We start from the raw sequence: 19348 nt of genomic DNA, 5'->3' as shown, positions 1-19348 counted from the left end.
CTAAAGTAAACATATTTCCAAAGTTGTAACTGCAAAGCAGACTGCCAGTGCTCACAGATTTTACAAATCATATAATATTTTACCCAGTCAAGTGCTTTATAGAATAAAATAATTTATTTGCCAATCACTGAACTGTTTTCTATAAAATAGAATTCTATGTGTATTCTGGGTTCTAACCCAGGCTTTGCCGTGTGTTACAGCTTCTTGTGCCAAGGGTGAGGACAAGGAGAATCAGATAATTCCTTTTTTGTTTCAGCTGTTGCTTTTCTTCACCAAACAGCAATTGTATCCCAGCCCCTCTGTAATTTTTACTTCTTAAAAACTTTTTTGTGCACCACTGATAAGATACCAATGTCTTAGAAAAGGGGACATTGTACAATCAACTCTCACGGTATAACCATTCTCATCCTGGGTATTAACTTCTGCTCCATGGGCAACAAGGAGAGCAACAACTTGAGGGTGACCATCTCGCGCAGCATACATGATTGGAGTCATAAGTCTCCTAACAAGGAGGAAGAAAAGAAACATCTGTGTTAATGCCAACATTAACAGCTACTCAATTTCATTAATTTTACCATACACAATACCAATGTATTGTTTTGAAATCAAAGAAAAGGAAATGAAAGCTTTTAAAAAATCAGGTGATTTAAAAATCCAATCTCCCAGCAAATAAATGTGAAGGAAGAAGACACTTAAAAGTACTGAATGCTTACACAGCACCCTCTAGTGAAGACACGTGTTAAAAAAAAAAATCACACAAAAAGCCATACTTTCTAATATGAGGTTTCAATAATTTACATATTCATGTAGGAGAGTATCAGAGTACTATGCTTATGCTGGGAATACAGTGATGAAAGACCCAAAAAAGGTCCCTGTCCTCTCAGGATAGCTCATACTTATTAAATGCTTATTATATTTTATTTATTACATTTAATAAAAATATAAGTTTAAAAGTTTATCTTATTTCTTAATGTAGTCTGTTATGATTCTATTTTAGTATAAGCCTGAAAGAATTTTACCCTGACTTGGAGGCTTACTCTAGTTAAGAAAGAGATTAGTTTAATAGTTTAGCCAGACTCTCAGACTATTTTCTGGGAGAGCACAGTGGTTTCCCTCTCGTGTATCCTTTCTCAAAATAGAGATTCAATCCCTCTCCTCCTGGACGTTAGTCAGCTTCTTGTTCTATTACAAAGGCTACCAGAAAGATTCTATCAGTTCTACTTGGGCTGAACTGTATCATGGTCAGTTTTGAAGGTGGTCTGGGATTCTGGGCTCAATCTTCCTGAATTGGCTCAAATATCTGATTTATATATAAAGAACTTCACAAAAGAACAACAAAGTAAATAATTTCAGAAATCTGTTTTGATTTCCAGGAAGTTCATCTTGGTTATTCACATTACGTACACCACCTATAAACAATATTTCTCTATAAGGCTTGTTAACATAAGGTATATCCTGAATCTGGTCACTTCATACTAATGTCTTCAGCACAAAAAGATTCACACATTTCTCTCTTTATTCTATTTCCTAGGATATTACAATTTCAATGTTTTATTGGAAACTGTATGCTAAGGTAGCTGCCAAGCATTGCCTCTTCTATCTTGAATATCTCCTATACACTGGCTTCATTAGACAGGTAATGTTTACAAAGTAAAGAGGGAATTGCCTGGATAACTTAAATAATGAAAACATACACAATAGAACGAAATTATTTGAGTCGACTAATTCAAATTCTCCACTAAGTCTAAATTAAATCTCTTGATGCCTCTCCTCCACCCCACCTTCTCTATTAACAGTCCAAATCTGCTTCCAGTCTTCCCTATTTCACAAAACTACCATAACTATATAACTAAGACTAAGCATCATTCATGACTCTTCTCCATCACTCCATATACAAGTCATCAGCTGGTCCTTCTGGCTCCACCTTCATAATTAATATTCTGAATCTAGCCACTTCTCACCATCTTGTTAGCTACTGTAAGCAGTCTAAGCCATCATCATCTTTCTCTGACCTGTGTTATTGCAATAGCCTCATAATTACTCTCCATGCTTCCGTCTTGGCCCCTTAGAGTTTATTCTCTTTGGAAATGCCCACTTCTTCCCCTTCCAGGGACCATGCAAGTGCTGTTCCCTCTGCCTTTTCCTAGAACTTCATATTGCATACTTTTTCACCTTATTCAGATCCCCATTAAGAGGCAAAAATCAATAAAATTGACAAACAAAACCAAATTTATCAAGATAAAAAGAAGACACAAATTACCAGTATCATGAATAAGAGAGGTGACATCAATACAGATTCTCCCCATTTTAAAAGTATAATGGAATATTATGAACAAATTTCTTCTAGTAAGACAACTTAGATGAAATGGACAAATTTCTCAACAGATTCAAGCTACCAAAACACACTAAAAAGAACCTAAATAGTCTTATATTTATAAAAAATTAAATTAGTAAATAACCCATTGCCCCCTCCCCGCCCCCCACACACAAAGAAAAGAGCAGGTCCAGATGGCTTCACTGGTAAATTTCACCAAACAGTTAATGAAAAAAGTAACACCAATTCTACTCAGACTCTTCCAGCAAACTGAAAAGGAAAGAATACTTCCCAATTCATTCTATTAGCAAGACTTACTCTACTAGCAGGAACCAGAGAGAGACACTGCAAGGAAAGAAAACTATATAGATCAATAATCTTCACTGAACATAGATGCAAAAGTCCTCAATGAATTTTGGCAAACAGAATCCAAAAATACATAAAAAGGATAATACATCATAACCAAGTACAGTTATCCTGGGAATGCAAGATTAGTTTAACATCTGACCAAAAAAAGAAAAACCACCATTATCTCAACAAATGCGGAACAAGTACTTCACAAAATCCAACATCTAATAAAATTCTTAGCAATGTTAAGAGTAGAAGAGAACTTCCTCAACTGGAAAACTTTACAGCTAACACCATACTTAATGGTGAAAGAATGAATGCTTTCCTCCTAAGATCAGAAACAAGACAGATGTTTGTTCCCATCACTTCTATTCAACACTGTATTCCAAGCTCTAGCCAATGCAACACAACAAGAAAAAAACAGGCATCCAGGTAGAAAAACAAGTAAAATTGTCTTTATTCACAGACAGCAGTCTGAGAACCCTATGGGATCTACCAAAAAAGCACTAGAACTAATAAATGAATTAGCAAGGTTGCAGGATACAAGATCTAATGGAATATATACAGCATTATTTAAAATTATTATTTCAAGGGGCACCTGGGTGGCTCAGTCGGTTGGGTGTCTGACTTCCGCTCAGGTCATGATCTCATGGCTGGTGAGTTCAAGCCCCGCGTTGGGCTCTGTACTGACAACTCAGAGCCTGGAGCCTGTTTCAGATTCTGTGTCTCCCTCTCTCTCTGACCCTCCCCCTTCATGCTCTGTCTCCCTCTGTCTCAAAAATAAACGTTAAAATTATTATTTCAATTTGTGAATTCATGATAAGCCATAACTACAGAGAATTTTTAAAATCCACAGGCAGAATAATTTCTAATTTACAAAAATTTAGTTCATATAGTTCAACCCCAATAAAAAACAACTTACGTGTAAACACCAATTTAGAACACAGAATCATCAAAATTTTGTAACCTCAGCATTAACTGTCTATTAGAGAAACAAAATCATTATGTATGGCTAAGCAGTTATCTCATTCACTGTTCACAACAACTTTATTAAACAGAAATTATTCTCACTTTAGAGATGAGAAAACACAGGTTTAGAAATAAGTAGCTTTTGCTGAAAGATCACTGTTAGTGTGTGACTGAACTAAGATTTTTGTGTTTCTTGCCCCCCCATCTCCTGAAAATTGCTTTTTGCAATCTATCCTGATAAAGAGAAATCTAAAGTTCTCTTTTTCTCATTCTACAATATGGCAAAATTGGAAAACTAAATAAAGTTGGCTAAAATATAATCTGAAGGAAGTGACACTCTGGCAGAATATCCAGAGAAGGTGACATGAAAGTGTTGAGTCGCATTTGCTTGAACCTCATTATTGAAAACTGTAAGTGAATTTTCCGATTTTGTACTAAAATTTGTTCTGAAATTGCACTGAAAATTAAGGTTCTTTGAAATATCAATATCTCTTAGAATCTTGAACCAGCAGAGATTATAATTTTTGGCCAATTCACATGGACATAAATTGCTTCTTAGAGATGCCTACTTCCTCCTAGATAAGAAAAGTACTGGGCCAGCATAGTTTGCTTACTAAGAAGTTTCAGATTACTACTAAAAAATGTGTTTAAAATGTGGCACTGGTTTCTTCTAAGAAAAGCTTAATTTATCAAAAGTAACAGCAAACTCCTGTAATAGGGTCTAGATTATCTAGAAGGTTTATTACTTAGCTTCTAAACAGTTATGAAAGTTATTGATACCATCAGTAATGTTGCATGACAATTTTGAGAGGGGAGAGAACAATTCTTCCAGTTGTTTTACATCTACAGAAATTTGTAACATCTGTAGTTTCCTGCCTGTTACTGATTAACAAAATCTAAATGAATTATTCAATTTTATAAACTCTTATGAACAATCGTAAGAACTCTTTAGGGAAGTTATAAAACTTTATAATAACTGGTCTACATGATAACAATTTGTGCTACTAATAACTTCACTTTCAGTATTAATTTCCATCTATTTCCTGAGATTTAATGTAAAGAATTTTTTACTTCCAATTCTCTCTTTAAATCACTGCAATTTTGTTCTGCCTGCTCCTTCTAACAAAATTGCTTTGGCAAAGGTCAACAATTATTTGGACTCCTTTTATTTTTCTAGCACTTAAATGTATGGATTTCAAAGGTCCTCAATGATCCTCCCTTTCCACTACATAAACACCATGTCTGGATGATCTCACCTACTCTCCTGACTTTACTGTCAACACACTAATGGCTGCTCCATCTGTATCTCTAGCCCAGGCTTTGCTCCTGAGCACAATATTATATCTGTCATTGCCACATGGTTATCCTAACAAAACATATATGCAACGCATATCCAAATCTGAAGTCATCACCTTACTTACCTCTAACATACAACTCTATTATTACTTACCTCTGGGAACAGCATCACAATCCATGCACTGCTCAACCCAGAAATCGGAATTTATCCAGGGCTCCTTGTCATACTTTCATGTTTAAGTCAGCATTCCTATGAATTTTACCCCCTTCCTATCATTTGTATCTGTACACTTTGCTCTCTCTCTCAGGTTCAGGTCTCATCATTTCTTACATGGATGACTGCCTTCTTGGCTCTAGTCTTTCCTCCATACTTGTAAATCTTATCATGTCAATTCACTATTTAAAATTTTCAAGGTTATACATGTGGTAAGTGTATCTATCATGCTAAGTCCTCTGTCTACCATTTTAGCACCTCCAATCCTACTCCATCCTAATAATAGACTTAGGTTATGTCTGCATTTCATGGATTCCAATTTCTCTCTCCTCTGGATAGCCTATATTCAGAGCACTCTCTGAATGCAATGTCTTTTCACTCTTTTTGTCAACTGACTTATTCATAATCTACTTCTAAGGGTTCATTTTAGAAGCCAACATACCCCTACTTTTTTGATGCCCCACCTCCTCTTAAATACCAATTCCTCTCTCTCTATGTTCTCTTAGTATTTTGTGCTTTTTTTTCTTTAAATCAGTTCATCTATCAGGCCAAAATGTATTTGTTCAATTCATCTCTTTTTTTCAACTAGATTATAAGTGCTTTGAGGATAAGGACTCTGACCTGTATCTGTATCCACACCCAATCCATACAGCAACTAGTATAATGAATGGTCTGTTTCTATGTTTTGTGTCATGCTTACATTTAATACAGGCAGGACCTTCTTCTCTATTCCATAATTACATGTTTATTTATTGTATTTTTAATGTATCTATGTCCTTACTCATTTTATATACATCTATATTGGATCTGCTTCTTGAATTTAATAGGCTTTGATTTATGGATTTAGTGGCCATGTAGTCTGGTGTGTCCAAGTTTATGCTTTTTATATTTTCATTGATTTTTGCCTTTTATTGTAATAGAAAGTTCTTTATTCTATATACTGCATTTAGCATTAGTAATACCTGATGCTGACAATCTTGATTTCCATGAGTTTGCTTTCATTGTAAAGGGTTTTTCATACTCCTTTCTCTTCTTTTTTTTGTAAAGAGCATTTAGCCATCTTTTGTTTTTTTTAAAAACATTTTTTTTTATGTTTCTTTTTGAGACAGAGAGAGACAGAGCATGAATGGGGGAGGGTCAGAGAGAGAGGGAGACACAGAATCTGAAACAGGCTCCAGGCTCTGAGCTGTCAGCACAGAGCCTGACGCGGGGCTCGAACTCACGGACCGCGAGATCATGACCTGAGCTGAAGTCAGACGTTTAACCGACTGAGCCACCCAGGCGCCCCCATCTTTTGTTTTTTAAGCCAATATCTCAGTTGATAAATCCAGCCCATTCTGGATTTATGACTGATAATTTAATTGTGTAATGACTGATAATTTAATTGACAATATTTTTTTCATTTTCGTTGGTTCAATAAAATTGCTATTCACTACATTTTTCTGCTTTGAAAATATGACTCTGCTTTTCCTTTTCTAAAAAAAATGTCATTAAACATTATCATCTTTCTCTGCTCTTAGTAAAACACATATGATGTGTAAGCAAGATAAGATCTATTTCTCCTAATGAGACTATGGTCTCCTCCAGTACCATGCCATAATTTTCTAGTGCTTCTAGTCTAATAGGATGAGATCTTTCGAATACTTAGTTACTCTTAAGTTGCACCCACTCTCTGTAAACTATAGCTCTTAGATTTTTGCTGGTATGATTTAGTACTTATTTGAGTTTTACTTGTACTTTGTCTTGTCTGTTTCCAAAAACCTTATTTAGCACTCATACTTCACATTTTCAGACAGTCTAATATTATCCATTAAGTACACATACATCAAAGTTCATCTCTCTTCATTGCTTCTTCTTTGTCTTTGTCTTTGTCTTCCATCCTTTGTCTTCTTGAGGTCTCTGTTCTGATTCCTTTTTTTGTTTAGTCTTTTCTCAAGTCTTTTCACTCATTCCAAGAATACAATCATATGGCATTTGTCTTTCTCTGACTTATTTCACTTAGCATTATACTCTCTAGCTCTATCCATGTTGTTACAAATACAAGATTTAATCCTTTTTATGGCTGCATAATATTCCACTGTATATATACCACCCCTTCTTTGTTCATTCATCAATGGACAGTTGGGCCGCTTCCACAGTTTGGCTATTGTAAATAGTGCTGCAATAAACACAAGGGTGCATGTATCCCTTTGAATTACTGTTTTTGTATCTTTGGGGTAAATACCCAGTAGTGTGGTTACTGGATCATTGGGTATGTTCTGTTTTTAATTTTTTGAGAAACCTCCATGTTTTCCACAGTGGCTGCATCAGTTTGCATTCCCACCAACAGTGCAAGGTTCCTTTTTCTCCATATACTCGCCAACATTTGTTGTTTCTTGGGTTTTTGCTTTTAGCCATTCTGACAGGTGATATGTTACTATAGTTTTGACTTGCATTTCCCTGATTATGAATGATGTTGAGCATCTTTTCATGTCTGTTGGCCATCTGTATGTATTCTGTGGAGAAATGTCTGTGTCTTCTGCCCATATTAAAAATTGAATTATTTGTTTTTTGGGTATTGAATTATGTAAGTTCTTTATATAGTTTGGATATTAACCCTTTATGAGATATGTCATTTACAAATATCTTCTCTCATTCAGCAGGTGCCTTCTAGTTTTGTTGACTGTTTCTGTCACTGTGCATAAACTTTTTATTTTGATGTCCCAATAGTTTACTTTTGCTTTTTTTTTTTTTACCTTGCCTCAGGAGACATATCTAGAAAAATGTTGCTATGGCTGATGTCAGAGAAATTACTGCCTGTGCACTCTTACAGGATTTTTATGGTTTCATGTCTCACATTCAGGTCTTTAATCCACTTTGAGTTTATTTTTATGTATTGTGGAAGAAAACAGTCCAGTTTTCCCAATACCATTTGAAGAGCCTGTCCTTTTTCTACTGGATATCCATTTCTCTTTTCTGAAAGATTAATTTACCATATCATTGTGGGTTTATTTCTGGGTTTTCTATTCTATTCCATTGATCTATGTGTCTATTTTTATGCCAGTTCCATGTTTTAATTACTACCACTTTGTAATATAATGTGGCGTCTGGAATTGTGACACCTGCCACAAGTTTGCATTGGCTATTCAAGGCCTTTTGTGGTTCCGTACAAATTTTAGGATTTTTTTGTTCTAGTTCTGTGAAAAATGCTGTTGGTATTTTGATAGGGATTGCAATAAATGTGTAGGTTACTTTGGGTAGTATAGATATTTTAATGATATTAGTTCTTCCAATCCATGAGCATTGAATGTCTTTCCATAGCTTTGCATTGCCTTGAATTTCTTTTATCAGTGCTTTACACTTTTCAGAGTCACCTCCTTGGTTTATTCCTATATATTTGATTGTTTTTGGTGCAATTGTAAATGGGACTGTTTTCTTAATTTCCATTTCTTCTGCTTCATTATTAGTGTATGAGAATGCAACAGATTTCTTTACATTGATTTTGTATTCTGCAACTTCACTGAATTCACTTACCTATTGTAGTATTTGTTTTTCCCAAAGTCTTTGAGGTTTTCTGTATTTAGTATCTGGTCATCTGCAAATACTGAGTGTTTTACGTCCTCTTACCAATCTGGAATATTCTTTTTTTTAATGTTTATTATTTATTTTTGAGAGAGAGAGAGAGAGAGAGGGAGAGAGAGAGAGAGAAAGAGTGCAAAGAGCGGGACAGAGAGAGAAGAAGACAGAATCCGAAACAGGCTCCAGGCTCTGAGCTGTCAGCACAGAGCCCGACACGGGGCTCGAATTCACAGACTGTGAGATCATGACCTGAGCTGAAGTCGGACGCTTAACCGACTGAGCCACCCAGGTGCCCCCAATCTGGAATATTCTTAATGGCAGAAATCCTTACAGATTTTGAAAATCAAAGAAATTTCTTGTGCAGTGGGTTCATAGTTTAAGAGCAGGCTATTGGCTCCCCCTAGGAGTATTAGAGTATTCTCTCTGCTTTCCTATCTTCCCAAATTCTCCCAACCTGACTGACAGAGACAACTTGTTTAGCTTCAAGTCTTTAGGAGTCTGGAAACCTAAGATATTCATGCAGGATCGGCTTCATCCCAGGTCCATAAATCTCCTAATGTCAAGCTTTTATAGGATTAGCTGCTCTCCATCTGGACTTACCCCTGATGACTTCCCACCATTTTGCAGGGATAAGAGTAAGAGCCTGACACCTCCTAAGCACCCAGATGTCTTAAACTCTCAGCAGTCTAAGGCTCAGGAAAGGCAAGTAGCTTAGAGTTGAGAACAAAAAGGAAGAGAATGATGTTCTGGTTGCAAATTCCCAGATATCCTTGTGCCATGTTTATAAAGGCCTTTGCCTTTCCAATATATATTTGCCAATCCAATATATATTTATACTCATTTTCATCTAGTATTTTTTTAATGTTAATTTATTTTTGGGAAGGTGGGGAGGAGCAGAGACAGGGACAGATGATCAAAAGTGGCTCTGTGCTGACAGTAGTCAGCTTAATGTGGGGCTCCAACTCACAAACTGTGGGGTCATGAACTGAGCCGAAGTCAGACGTTTAACCTACTGAACCACCCAGATGCAATATTTTGACTAGTAATTTTTTATGTTTTTTAATACTTAAATATTTCGAGGCATATGAAATAATTTTGGTGCGAGGTTCAAATCCAGCATTTTTTTTCCTTCAAATAGCTATGCAAATCCCCAGCACCAAAATGAGGATCCATTTTCTTTCTTTAGTTTGAAATGCCAGATTAATCATATATAATAATTTTGTATACTCTTGAATTGCTTTAGATTTCTTTTGTTTTCCTTCTAGGGATTAGTGATAGCCAGCTTTCCACTAATACCACACTGCTTTAATTATTGTGATTTATTTTTAATATAAGGCTAATTCTATATGATGACTTTTTTTTAAAAAAAATGTTTTTACTTATTTTTGAAGGAGAGAGAGACAGAGCATGAGCGGGGGAGGGGCAGAGAGAGAGGGAGACACAGAATCTGAAGTAGGCTCCAGGCTCTGAGCTGTAAGCACAGAGCCCGATGCAGGGCTCAAACCCATGAACTGTGAGATCATGACCTGAGCCAAAGTCAGATGCTTAACCAACTGACCCACCCAGGCGCCCCTCTATATCATTACTCTTTAACAAGATGTATTAATTTTTAAAAATTACTTAATTCATACATATATGCATTTTTCCCTGAGAACACTACAGATAATCACTGTTATGAATTGGCTATCTTTCTAGATCTTAGCAAAGGAAAATAATAAATTTTACATGTATAAATATATGCAGAGAAATGGCAATTTTAAACATAAATAAATCATGCTATTCATGCAATATTTTGACTTGCCAATAAATTTAAGACTCTAACTTATCTCTAAGTATTGCTTTTTCTCAATCACACAAGTTTCATTCAAAAAATTGCTATTGCAAGGCTTCAATTGTTCAGACCTAAGTTTTATCACTTCTATTTTGATTTCTTCTTTGATCTACAAATTATTATGTTTAATTTTAAGTACCCAGTTTTATGCATTGGAGAGGCTTTTGGTTGTTAAATTCTAAATTCATTACACTGTTGTTAGTGAAAGTGAAAGAGATCACTTTCTTAAAAGGAATTTATTAAGGCTTCCTTTGTGGCCCAGAACATCACCATATCTTAAAAATAATCCACATGTATTTGAAAAGAATCCCTGTGGGCGCCTGGGTGGCTCAGTCGGTTAAGCGGCCGACTTCGGCTCAGGTCATGATCTCGTGGTCAGTGAGTTCAAGCCCCGCGTCGGGCTCTGTGCTGACAGCTCAGAGCCCGGAGCCTGTTTCAGATTCTGTGTCTCCCTCTCTCTGACCCTCCTCCGTTCATGCTCTGTCTCTCTCCCTGTCTCAAAATAAATAAATAAATAAATAAATAAACGTTAAAAAAAAATTTAAAAAAAAAAAGAATCCCTGTGTGTAAATTATGTTAAGAGTCAGAACTCTTGATAAATATCAATTAGATACACTTGCTAAGTGTGTCACATTTCCCATCTTTACTTTTTTCCTATATCTTTATTTTTATCTAATCATTATTAAAATCTTCAAATATGATTATAGATCTATCCTTTCTAAAAATTCTACTAGCTTCATTTTATATATTTTAAAGCCACACATATTGAAACTATCTTGTTAAATTTTTGCTTTTTACCCCAGAGGTCTTTTTTGTTTCGGTATCTACCAGGTATAAATATTTGCTAAATGAATAACATATTTTTTGATCACTTTATTTTTAACTGTTATATATTCTTTTATTTGTCACTCTCACTGGATTTTGGTTTCAGCCAATATGAGAGTTACTATATTTTAGTCACTGAGTTTTACCAATTAGATGACTTTTCTATTAATATGGTTAGACTTATTTCTGACATTGTGCTTTTTATTTACTATGTTTCCATGATAAATACATGCTTCCATGACTCCTTTTCAGTCTTGTTAGATCAAATTCTATTTGTTCTATCTACCCCCATCCCTGTCCCCTTCATCTGAAAGCTTACAACACCCTTTTCTTTTAGTATTTACTTTTAGTTCCTTCTGCTTCTTCCCAACAATCTTACTCTTACCATTTAACGAAGAGTTAATCAATAACTGTGGTCTCATCTAAAGGCAAGTTTACTTTTATTTTACTTCATTCTCTCCTCAGCCACCCAAATTCCAAAACTGTCAGCATGGAAATTTAGTGTAACTTGTCATTTTATCATTAAAAGCTCTTTTCTTTTAAACAGCCAATAGTTATTTAGATTTACCAATATGTTTATTCATTTCTCATTCAACATTATTTTTTACATCCTATTATTTCTTCTGGGTTTATTTTTCTTTTTGCAGCACTTTTTAGATGTTATTTTTAAGAGTCAGAAGAATGGTCATTGTTGGCCAGGAACACTTTCCTATGAAATATGTGGAAGCCTTTTAGTTTATCAAAATGACTGGAGGAGGCTATTGGCATTTAATGGGTGAGGGCCAGGGATGCTAAATATTATGCAATACACAGTACAATCTCACTCAAAATGTCAATTGTGCCTGTGCCGAAACAACTTTGTTTTCATATACATGAAAATGTCTTTATTTTACCTTCACTTTTGAATGATAGAATAGCTAAATACAGACTCACAGGTTCAAAGTTTATTCCTCAGACCATTTATCTTCTTCCATATATAGTTGTTATTAAGAACTCTATTATCAGATAGTCATTTGTTGATAGAAATTGTTTTGATAAATTGTCTTTTCTACAGGTAACTTTTAGGATTTTTGCCTTTATTCTTGATATTCTGAAGTTATGATGTGCCCATATATTTTAATTTTTAATTAAAAAAATATATCTTTATCTGTGTATGTGTATAAATCTTGTTTTCAAAGATCTTTCAAACCTAAGAATATGGGTTTTCACTTTGAGAACATTCTTGGCTATTATTTTTTTCTTTTTCTTTTGTATTTTTTTTGAGAAAGAGAGCGTGAGTGAAGGACAGGCAGAATGGGGGAAACAGAGAATCCCAAGTAGGCTCCCCACTGTCAGTGCAGAGCCCAACACAGGGCTCAAACCCACAAACTGTGAGATCAAGACCTGAGCCAAAATCTAGAGTTGGACGCTTAACTGACTGAGCCACTCAGGCACCCCTGGGCTTTTAGTACTTCAAATATAGTCTCTTTCATTTTCTCCTTCTGGAACTCTTGTTAGATAGATATCAGAATTTCTGGTGAAGATCTCCATGTGTCATATCTTTTCCTTTGTAACTCTTCATGTCATATTCTAGGAGATTTCCTCACATCTATCTTCCAGTACGTTAATCAGCAGTTCAGCAGAATCCCATGTGCTGTTATTCAGATACTTAATTTTAATATTCAACAATAGGTCTGTCATTTAGTGGAGGCAAATCCTTCTTTTATTGCTCAGAAAAATAAAGTCCTCTTAAAATTCTTCTGGGTTTTTTGTTTCCTACTTTCTCCAGTCTAAGTTGCACTTTTGTGGAATTTGTTGTCCCTGTTTTATGATGCTTACATTCTCCAGTTTTTGATCTATGATTGTGTACCCATCTTCTGGCGTGTAAAAGCCTCTTAAGCATGGAAAATTCAAGCCAGCAATCCTGGCCTTGCCTATCAGTACTGTCATTCTTAGGGATTGCCAGAGAGGGTTCCTATCTGTTTCTTTCTTTAGGAAGTTACTCCTTTTCCATTCCACAGATAACTACCTTTCCTGTTTCAAAAGACTTTACTAAAACTTTATGGATATCTAAAATTTGTTGTGGAGGAGCAGGACTTTTAGCATATGTTCAGTTTAACATCTTGAAGTCACAAACCTATTTTTCAGAAAATTCCTGGTCTTTTCTTTCCTGTCATGTCTTTCTCTCAGAATTAGTAAAATCATTTCATTAAGTTAAAATAATCCCCTTGGATCTCTGAATGAGATGTTTAATTTTACAAACTGATTTAGATAAAAAAAAAACCAAAAAACAAAAAACAAAACCACCAAATTTCTTTTTTAATGCTGAGTCATCCCACCCAAGAAAAGGACACATCTATTTATTCAATCTCCTTTTATTTCAGTGTAGTTTTAAACTTTTCTTCATTTGGGTCTTTCACATGTCTTGTACGCTCACTTTTAGATATTTAATGTTTTTTGCTCTTGAAATTGGGATCTATTATCTCACTGTATTTTCAAGCTGGTTATTATTTATAAGTTGGAAGCCAAATGAATTTTGCTATTAGTATTTTAAAAAACGACTTCATTTTATGGTTATTATTTTGAACAGTTTCTGGGTTGATTATCTTGGGGTTTACCAAGCATATACTCATGTAATCTAAAATACTATCATTTTATCCCCTGTTTCCTAATAAAAAAGCCTAATAGTTTGATAATCAGTCATAGTTAAATGGTTTAAAACAGGATTTGGCAAAATTTTTCTGTAAAGGGCAAGAGAGTAAATATTTTAGGTTTTATGGGGCATGCAAGGCTGTGTCACAACCACTCAAGTCTACTGTTATAGCACAAAAACAGACACAGACAATACATAAATGAATGAGCACAGCCTTGCTGCAGTCAAACTTTAGAGGTTTGCAAACCCTTGGTTTAGAGCAGAAGTATTATACTTGTTAAGTATAAAGTCAGTCAGTCTTCCTAAATTCAAATCTAGTGTTCAGCATTTATTGGCTGAAGATAGTTTCTTAGACTCTTACTGCCTCAGTTTCTACAACTTTATATGGGCGTGATAGTTTCTACATCTGTGGCACCTATTTGTGATATTATCCATAACTTGTGGGTAATGAGATAATAATGTTTCACAACCAGAAGAGTACTAAGCATGAAATAAATGCTCTGTCATTATTACCTATGTTTATTATTTGTACCACTTTTCTTCTTTTGCATAACTGAATTGCCATACAATTCCTAAAACAGTGTTAAAGACAACTTATAATAAGCATCCTGACCAGGATCTTCTTGGCATTAATGCAAATGCTGCTAGAGTTTCTCTGTTAAGCACATAACTTGGTTTGGATTTAGTTATATGTTTATGAAATTAAGGAACTATTCATCTAATCAAATTTTATTAAGGTCATGAAAATTGGATTTGATTTTAACTTTTCTAAAAATACCCTTCTTAGGGGCGTCTGGGTGGCTCAATCGGTATAGCATCCAACTTTCACTCAGGTCATGATCTCATGGTTTGTGGGTTCGAGCCCCACGTCGGGTTCTGTGCTGACAACTGGAGGCTGGAGCCTGCTTCAGATTCTGTGTCTCCCTCTCTCTCTCTGCCCCTCCCCTGCTCATGCTCTGTCTCTCTCTCTCAAAAATAAACAAACATTAAAGATAAATAAATAAATAAAAGTAAAAATAAATAAAAATAAAAATACCCTTCTTGGCATCTATCATGATGGGATATCCCCCTTTAAAAATCTCTTGACCCATTATAAAATATATTTCCCTAATATTGAGCCATTTTTTGTTGACATGAATCTCATATGATCACTGTACTTGCTAATAACATTCATTTTGCTGACACTTCATTAAGGATCTGGGATTTTTGTATTTATATTTGTAACTGAGATTGATTTATAAAGTTTGTTGGAGTGGATTTTTTTTTACTGGATTTCAGAATTAGTGTTTGCTTTATAAAAAACAACTGAAAAGCTTCCCTTTTTTTTTAATACTCTGAAAATATTTAAATTGTATTGGTGTAATCTATTCCTTGGTAATTAAAAAGTAGTAACTTGTTCCACTCTCTGAGCTTAGGACCATTTTTGGAAGTTAGCTTTCTGACAATTTCCCTCAAAAGACAGAAATCACAACATAAAAACTAAAAACAACAAAAAAAAGCACAAATAAAAACATACCAGAAGTAGCATTTTCAACACATGTAACAATAAAAAGCTAAAAGATCCAATTTTCCAAAAGGTCCTATAAATCGGTAAGGAACATGTGGACCATCAAAGAGAAAAATGGCAAAGGTCACAGGAAATTAACTAACAAAGAAACATAAACAACTAACAAAAATGTGGAAGACTAATCAATTAAGTATTATTGAAAAGCATGCAAACTAAAATTAAGTACCATTACATACGAATCAGATTGGACAATTTAGAATATCAAAAATATCCAGTGATACTTCTGTGTAGGTCCTCTCAAAAACTGTTGAAGGTAGTATAAAGTAATCCAAATTTTTCAGAAGATAATTTGGCAACACCTATCATAATTCTAAATATACATTATCTTTGAGTCGGCAACTGTACTTTAGGAATATGTTCCATAGAAAACTTACTCATATTTCTAGAGATGTTGACCATAGCATTTTTTGTAATACTAAAAAACTGAAAACAATCCAAATGTTTTTCAGTAAAATATTAGGCTAAGCAATGATAACACATCCATATAGTAGAAGATTATACAGCCATTATAAAGAGAGAACTGTAGGTATACATACTGGCAGTACAGTGTCTGTGAAACACTGGTGAAAAAAAGCAATTGAAATACACTATATAGTATATAATCCTATTTAAAGATAAAAGAAAACCAAAAAAAAAAAAAAATGCTAACAAATGGAAGAAATTCTGTAAGAATATAAAATAACCTGCTATGTAGTAGGAAAAAAGAAGACTTTTCATTTTCTAAGTTACATATTTTAAAAAATTTTTTAACCAGAACCTTTTGTGATCAGAATTTTAAATAAAAATACATTTTGATAACTATCTTGAGGTACAGTGGAAATTTATCATTCATGGCCCTTAAAGGGTGAGTGGCTCAGGTAAAATCCCAACTTTGAGTTGAGATCACTGAAGGGAAACAGATTAACCCTGAAACCCAAATGTTCTTCAAATTCAGGCAAAATTACTTCTGTTTTCAATTCTGAATATACAGTCTCTGGCAAGAGCAACAGTCGTTTAACTGGACCTTTTGGTTCCAACTGATCCTCAACCTACTAACAGAATAACCTTTATAAAATACTAATACATTCCTTTTTCTTAAAATTGTTTAATAGCTCTCACGATGAAATTCATAGTTTCTAGCATGGTTCAAAGATTATTATCTAGCCACTGCCAAATTCTGACTCCATTTCTACTCTAATACCGTATGATCTGGTTATATAACTTACAATTGCCTGAATAAAAGGTGCTCTCATCCATTTCTAGAGGTGCCACCCTCTACATTGAATATTCTTTTCTATCATCTTCCTTTGACTAAATCCTATTCATTCTTCAAATCTCAAGAAAAAGCTATAGGAATTTTCCACTTGACATCTTCATCTCAGTTAAATTTTCTCCCAATTTCTACTCCTAGGGACATCCTCTACTACCTCTAGTCTTACTCTATTATAAATGTTCAAAGTCCTATAATCTCTTATATTATTTTGTCAAATTCTTGAGGCAGAGAATGGATGTTACCTTGTATCTCCTAGGGCTTAGCATATATTGTTTAACTAAACCCAGCTGAATATACTAGTGATATTGTTTTTTTCTCCTTCATCTATCAAAGTTCCTCAAATTGTTAATGGCCAAGAGACGGTTAAAAAAAATAAGTTTATGAGGTGCCTGGGTGGCTCAGTCGGTTGGGCATCCGACTTCGGCTCAGGTCATGATCTCACAGTCCGTGAGTTTGAGCCCCGTGTTGGACTCTGTGCTGGCAGCTCACAGCCTAGAGCCTGCTTTGGAGTCTGTGTCTCCCTCTCTCTCTGCCCCTCCCCTGCTCATGCTCTGTCTCTCTGTCTCTCAAAAATGAATAAAAATTTTTTTTTAATTTAAAAAAGTAAGTTTACACATTGTTACCATAATTACAGTTTTTTTTCCTGGATGATGCAGAGCTTTTTATTCACTTTTAAATTATTTCATTTCAATAAAACTTCCACTAGAGGGCATACAAGGAAAAGCAGAAACAAAACTCTCAATGTGACGGGGAAAAAAATGTACCTTCATAATGATGTATTTATTACTTCTCTGTACCAAGGGTAAAATGGATGGTTTGTCTTCATGTCACATTTTTACTGTACAGTTCAGTATTATCTACTTTTTAAACTCTGCTTAAAATAATCAGCTTTTAGCTGGGAGTTTAATGAAACTATGAAAAAGGAGATGTGGACAATAAAATGCTATGAATTGGACATCCATTTTCAGCTATCAGAGTAATTTTATTATATTAACCTCCTACTAACAAAAGCTATAAAAGCTGACAAAATACAAACTATGTTTGAAGGCCTTGTAGAAAACCAAGGCAGCCAGAATATGAGAAGCCAATATCTTGGGGAGAAAAGAAGCATTTGTTGAATTGAGTCTTAAATTCTTTGTCACTTTTTCTCGAGACATTTGCCAATCCCTGAGTAGCATAAGCAAAAATCAGGGCTTACAAGCCTTCTTATGGGGCTAGAGACACAAAAAATGGAGTTCAGGGCTACCAACCAAGAGCTTCAAGAATTGTCTGGAAAAAAAGGAATAGCAGAAAATAAAAGGGACCTTGAAGAGAAGTGATATTCTGCTGGGCTTTTACCTTCAAGGCATATGAAAATTCCTAAGAAACATGAATTATGTGTGGGGAGGAGGGAGGAAGACCCTCAAACAGCTGCTAAGAGGCTGAAGAGGTAAGAAGGGCTTTTAGCATTCCCATAAAACTGAGAAGAATAATAAAGTTTGTCTTCTTAAAGGGTGAGTAACTCAGGTAAAATCCCCACTTGGAGTTGAGATCACTGAAGGGTTGTAGGGGAAATAGATTAATCCTGAAACCCAACCTTGAACTATCATAATCCCTGACTGGATCAAGGTTCTAACTCCCAGTCAGAAGAAAATTAATTATTTTCTGGAAGTAAACAGGCCTATACAAAAGTTTATACATAATATCCAGCATTCAATCAAAAATTACTAGGCATTCTAAGGAGACAAACCACGTGACTAAAAGAGGAAGAGACAATTAAAAAGACCTCTAGATGTTATAAGAAACATACTTCAAAATAAGTGTGATTAATGTGCCCCAGAAAATAGAAGACAAAGAAAGAATTTAACTAGAGACCTGAATTTTAGGGAAGATAAAAGGTAAGCAGAAATTATAGAACTTAAAAATAAGATGTACTGAAATTAAGAAGTTAATAAATGAGTTTAATAGCAGATTAACTGCAGCAGCAGCAGATTAGTAACCTGGAGGTAAGAAGGAGACCAGGAGAAAATACCCAGGGTGAAATATGGAGAGGAAAAAGGATGGAAATAAAGAAAGATTGTTAAGAGGCATATGTGATATGGGTGTAATGGTCTAAATTCCATTTGAAGAGAGAAGGAGAATGAGGCAAAAGCAATATCTGATGACATATTGGCTGAAAATTTTCCCAGACTCACAAAACAAATTAAACAACAGATTCAAGACGTTCTATAAACCCTAAGCTGAACAAATTCAAAGAAAACTATACTTAGAAATATTAGAGCAAAGTTGCCTAAAACAAGAAACAAATGGAAAATCATAAAAACCATCAGAGAATAAAATACCCTCAAACATAATACCTTCCACAATAAGACTAACAGCTAGCTTTTCAATAGAAACAAAGGAGGCCAGGAAATAGCAAAATGATAGCTTTAAGTTACTAGAAGGAAATTAACTTCTAATCTAGAAGTCTATGCTCAATTAACTTTCAAAATTGAAGTGAAGTAAAAAAGTTTTCAAACAAAAACAGACTTTATCTCCAGCAAATACACAAAAGAAAGGTTTT

At 34.6% G+C, this 19348-nt stretch overlaps 1 protein-coding gene across 1 annotated transcript in view; it reads right to left on the bottom strand.

Moving 5' to 3' along the window:
* Window positions 1-19348, bottom strand: part of ASZ1 (ankyrin repeat, SAM and basic leucine zipper domain containing 1) — a 51200-nt gene that overhangs the window by 13871 nt on the left and 17981 nt on the right. The window contains exon 5 of the mRNA XM_015067294.3: window positions 391-502. Within this exon, the coding sequence (XP_014922780.2) occupies window positions 391-502 (112 nt within the window). The remainder of the gene's footprint in view (window positions 1-390; window positions 503-19348) is intronic.

This window comes from Acinonyx jubatus, chromosome A2 (genome assembly GCF_027475565.1).
Source record: "Acinonyx jubatus isolate Ajub_Pintada_27869175 chromosome A2, VMU_Ajub_asm_v1.0, whole genome shotgun sequence".
In the NCBI taxonomy this organism is placed as follows: Eukaryota; Metazoa; Chordata; class Mammalia; order Carnivora; family Felidae; genus Acinonyx; species Acinonyx jubatus.
Note: the sequence above shows the minus strand (reverse complement) of the source record. Positions and strands in the feature narration are given on the sequence as shown.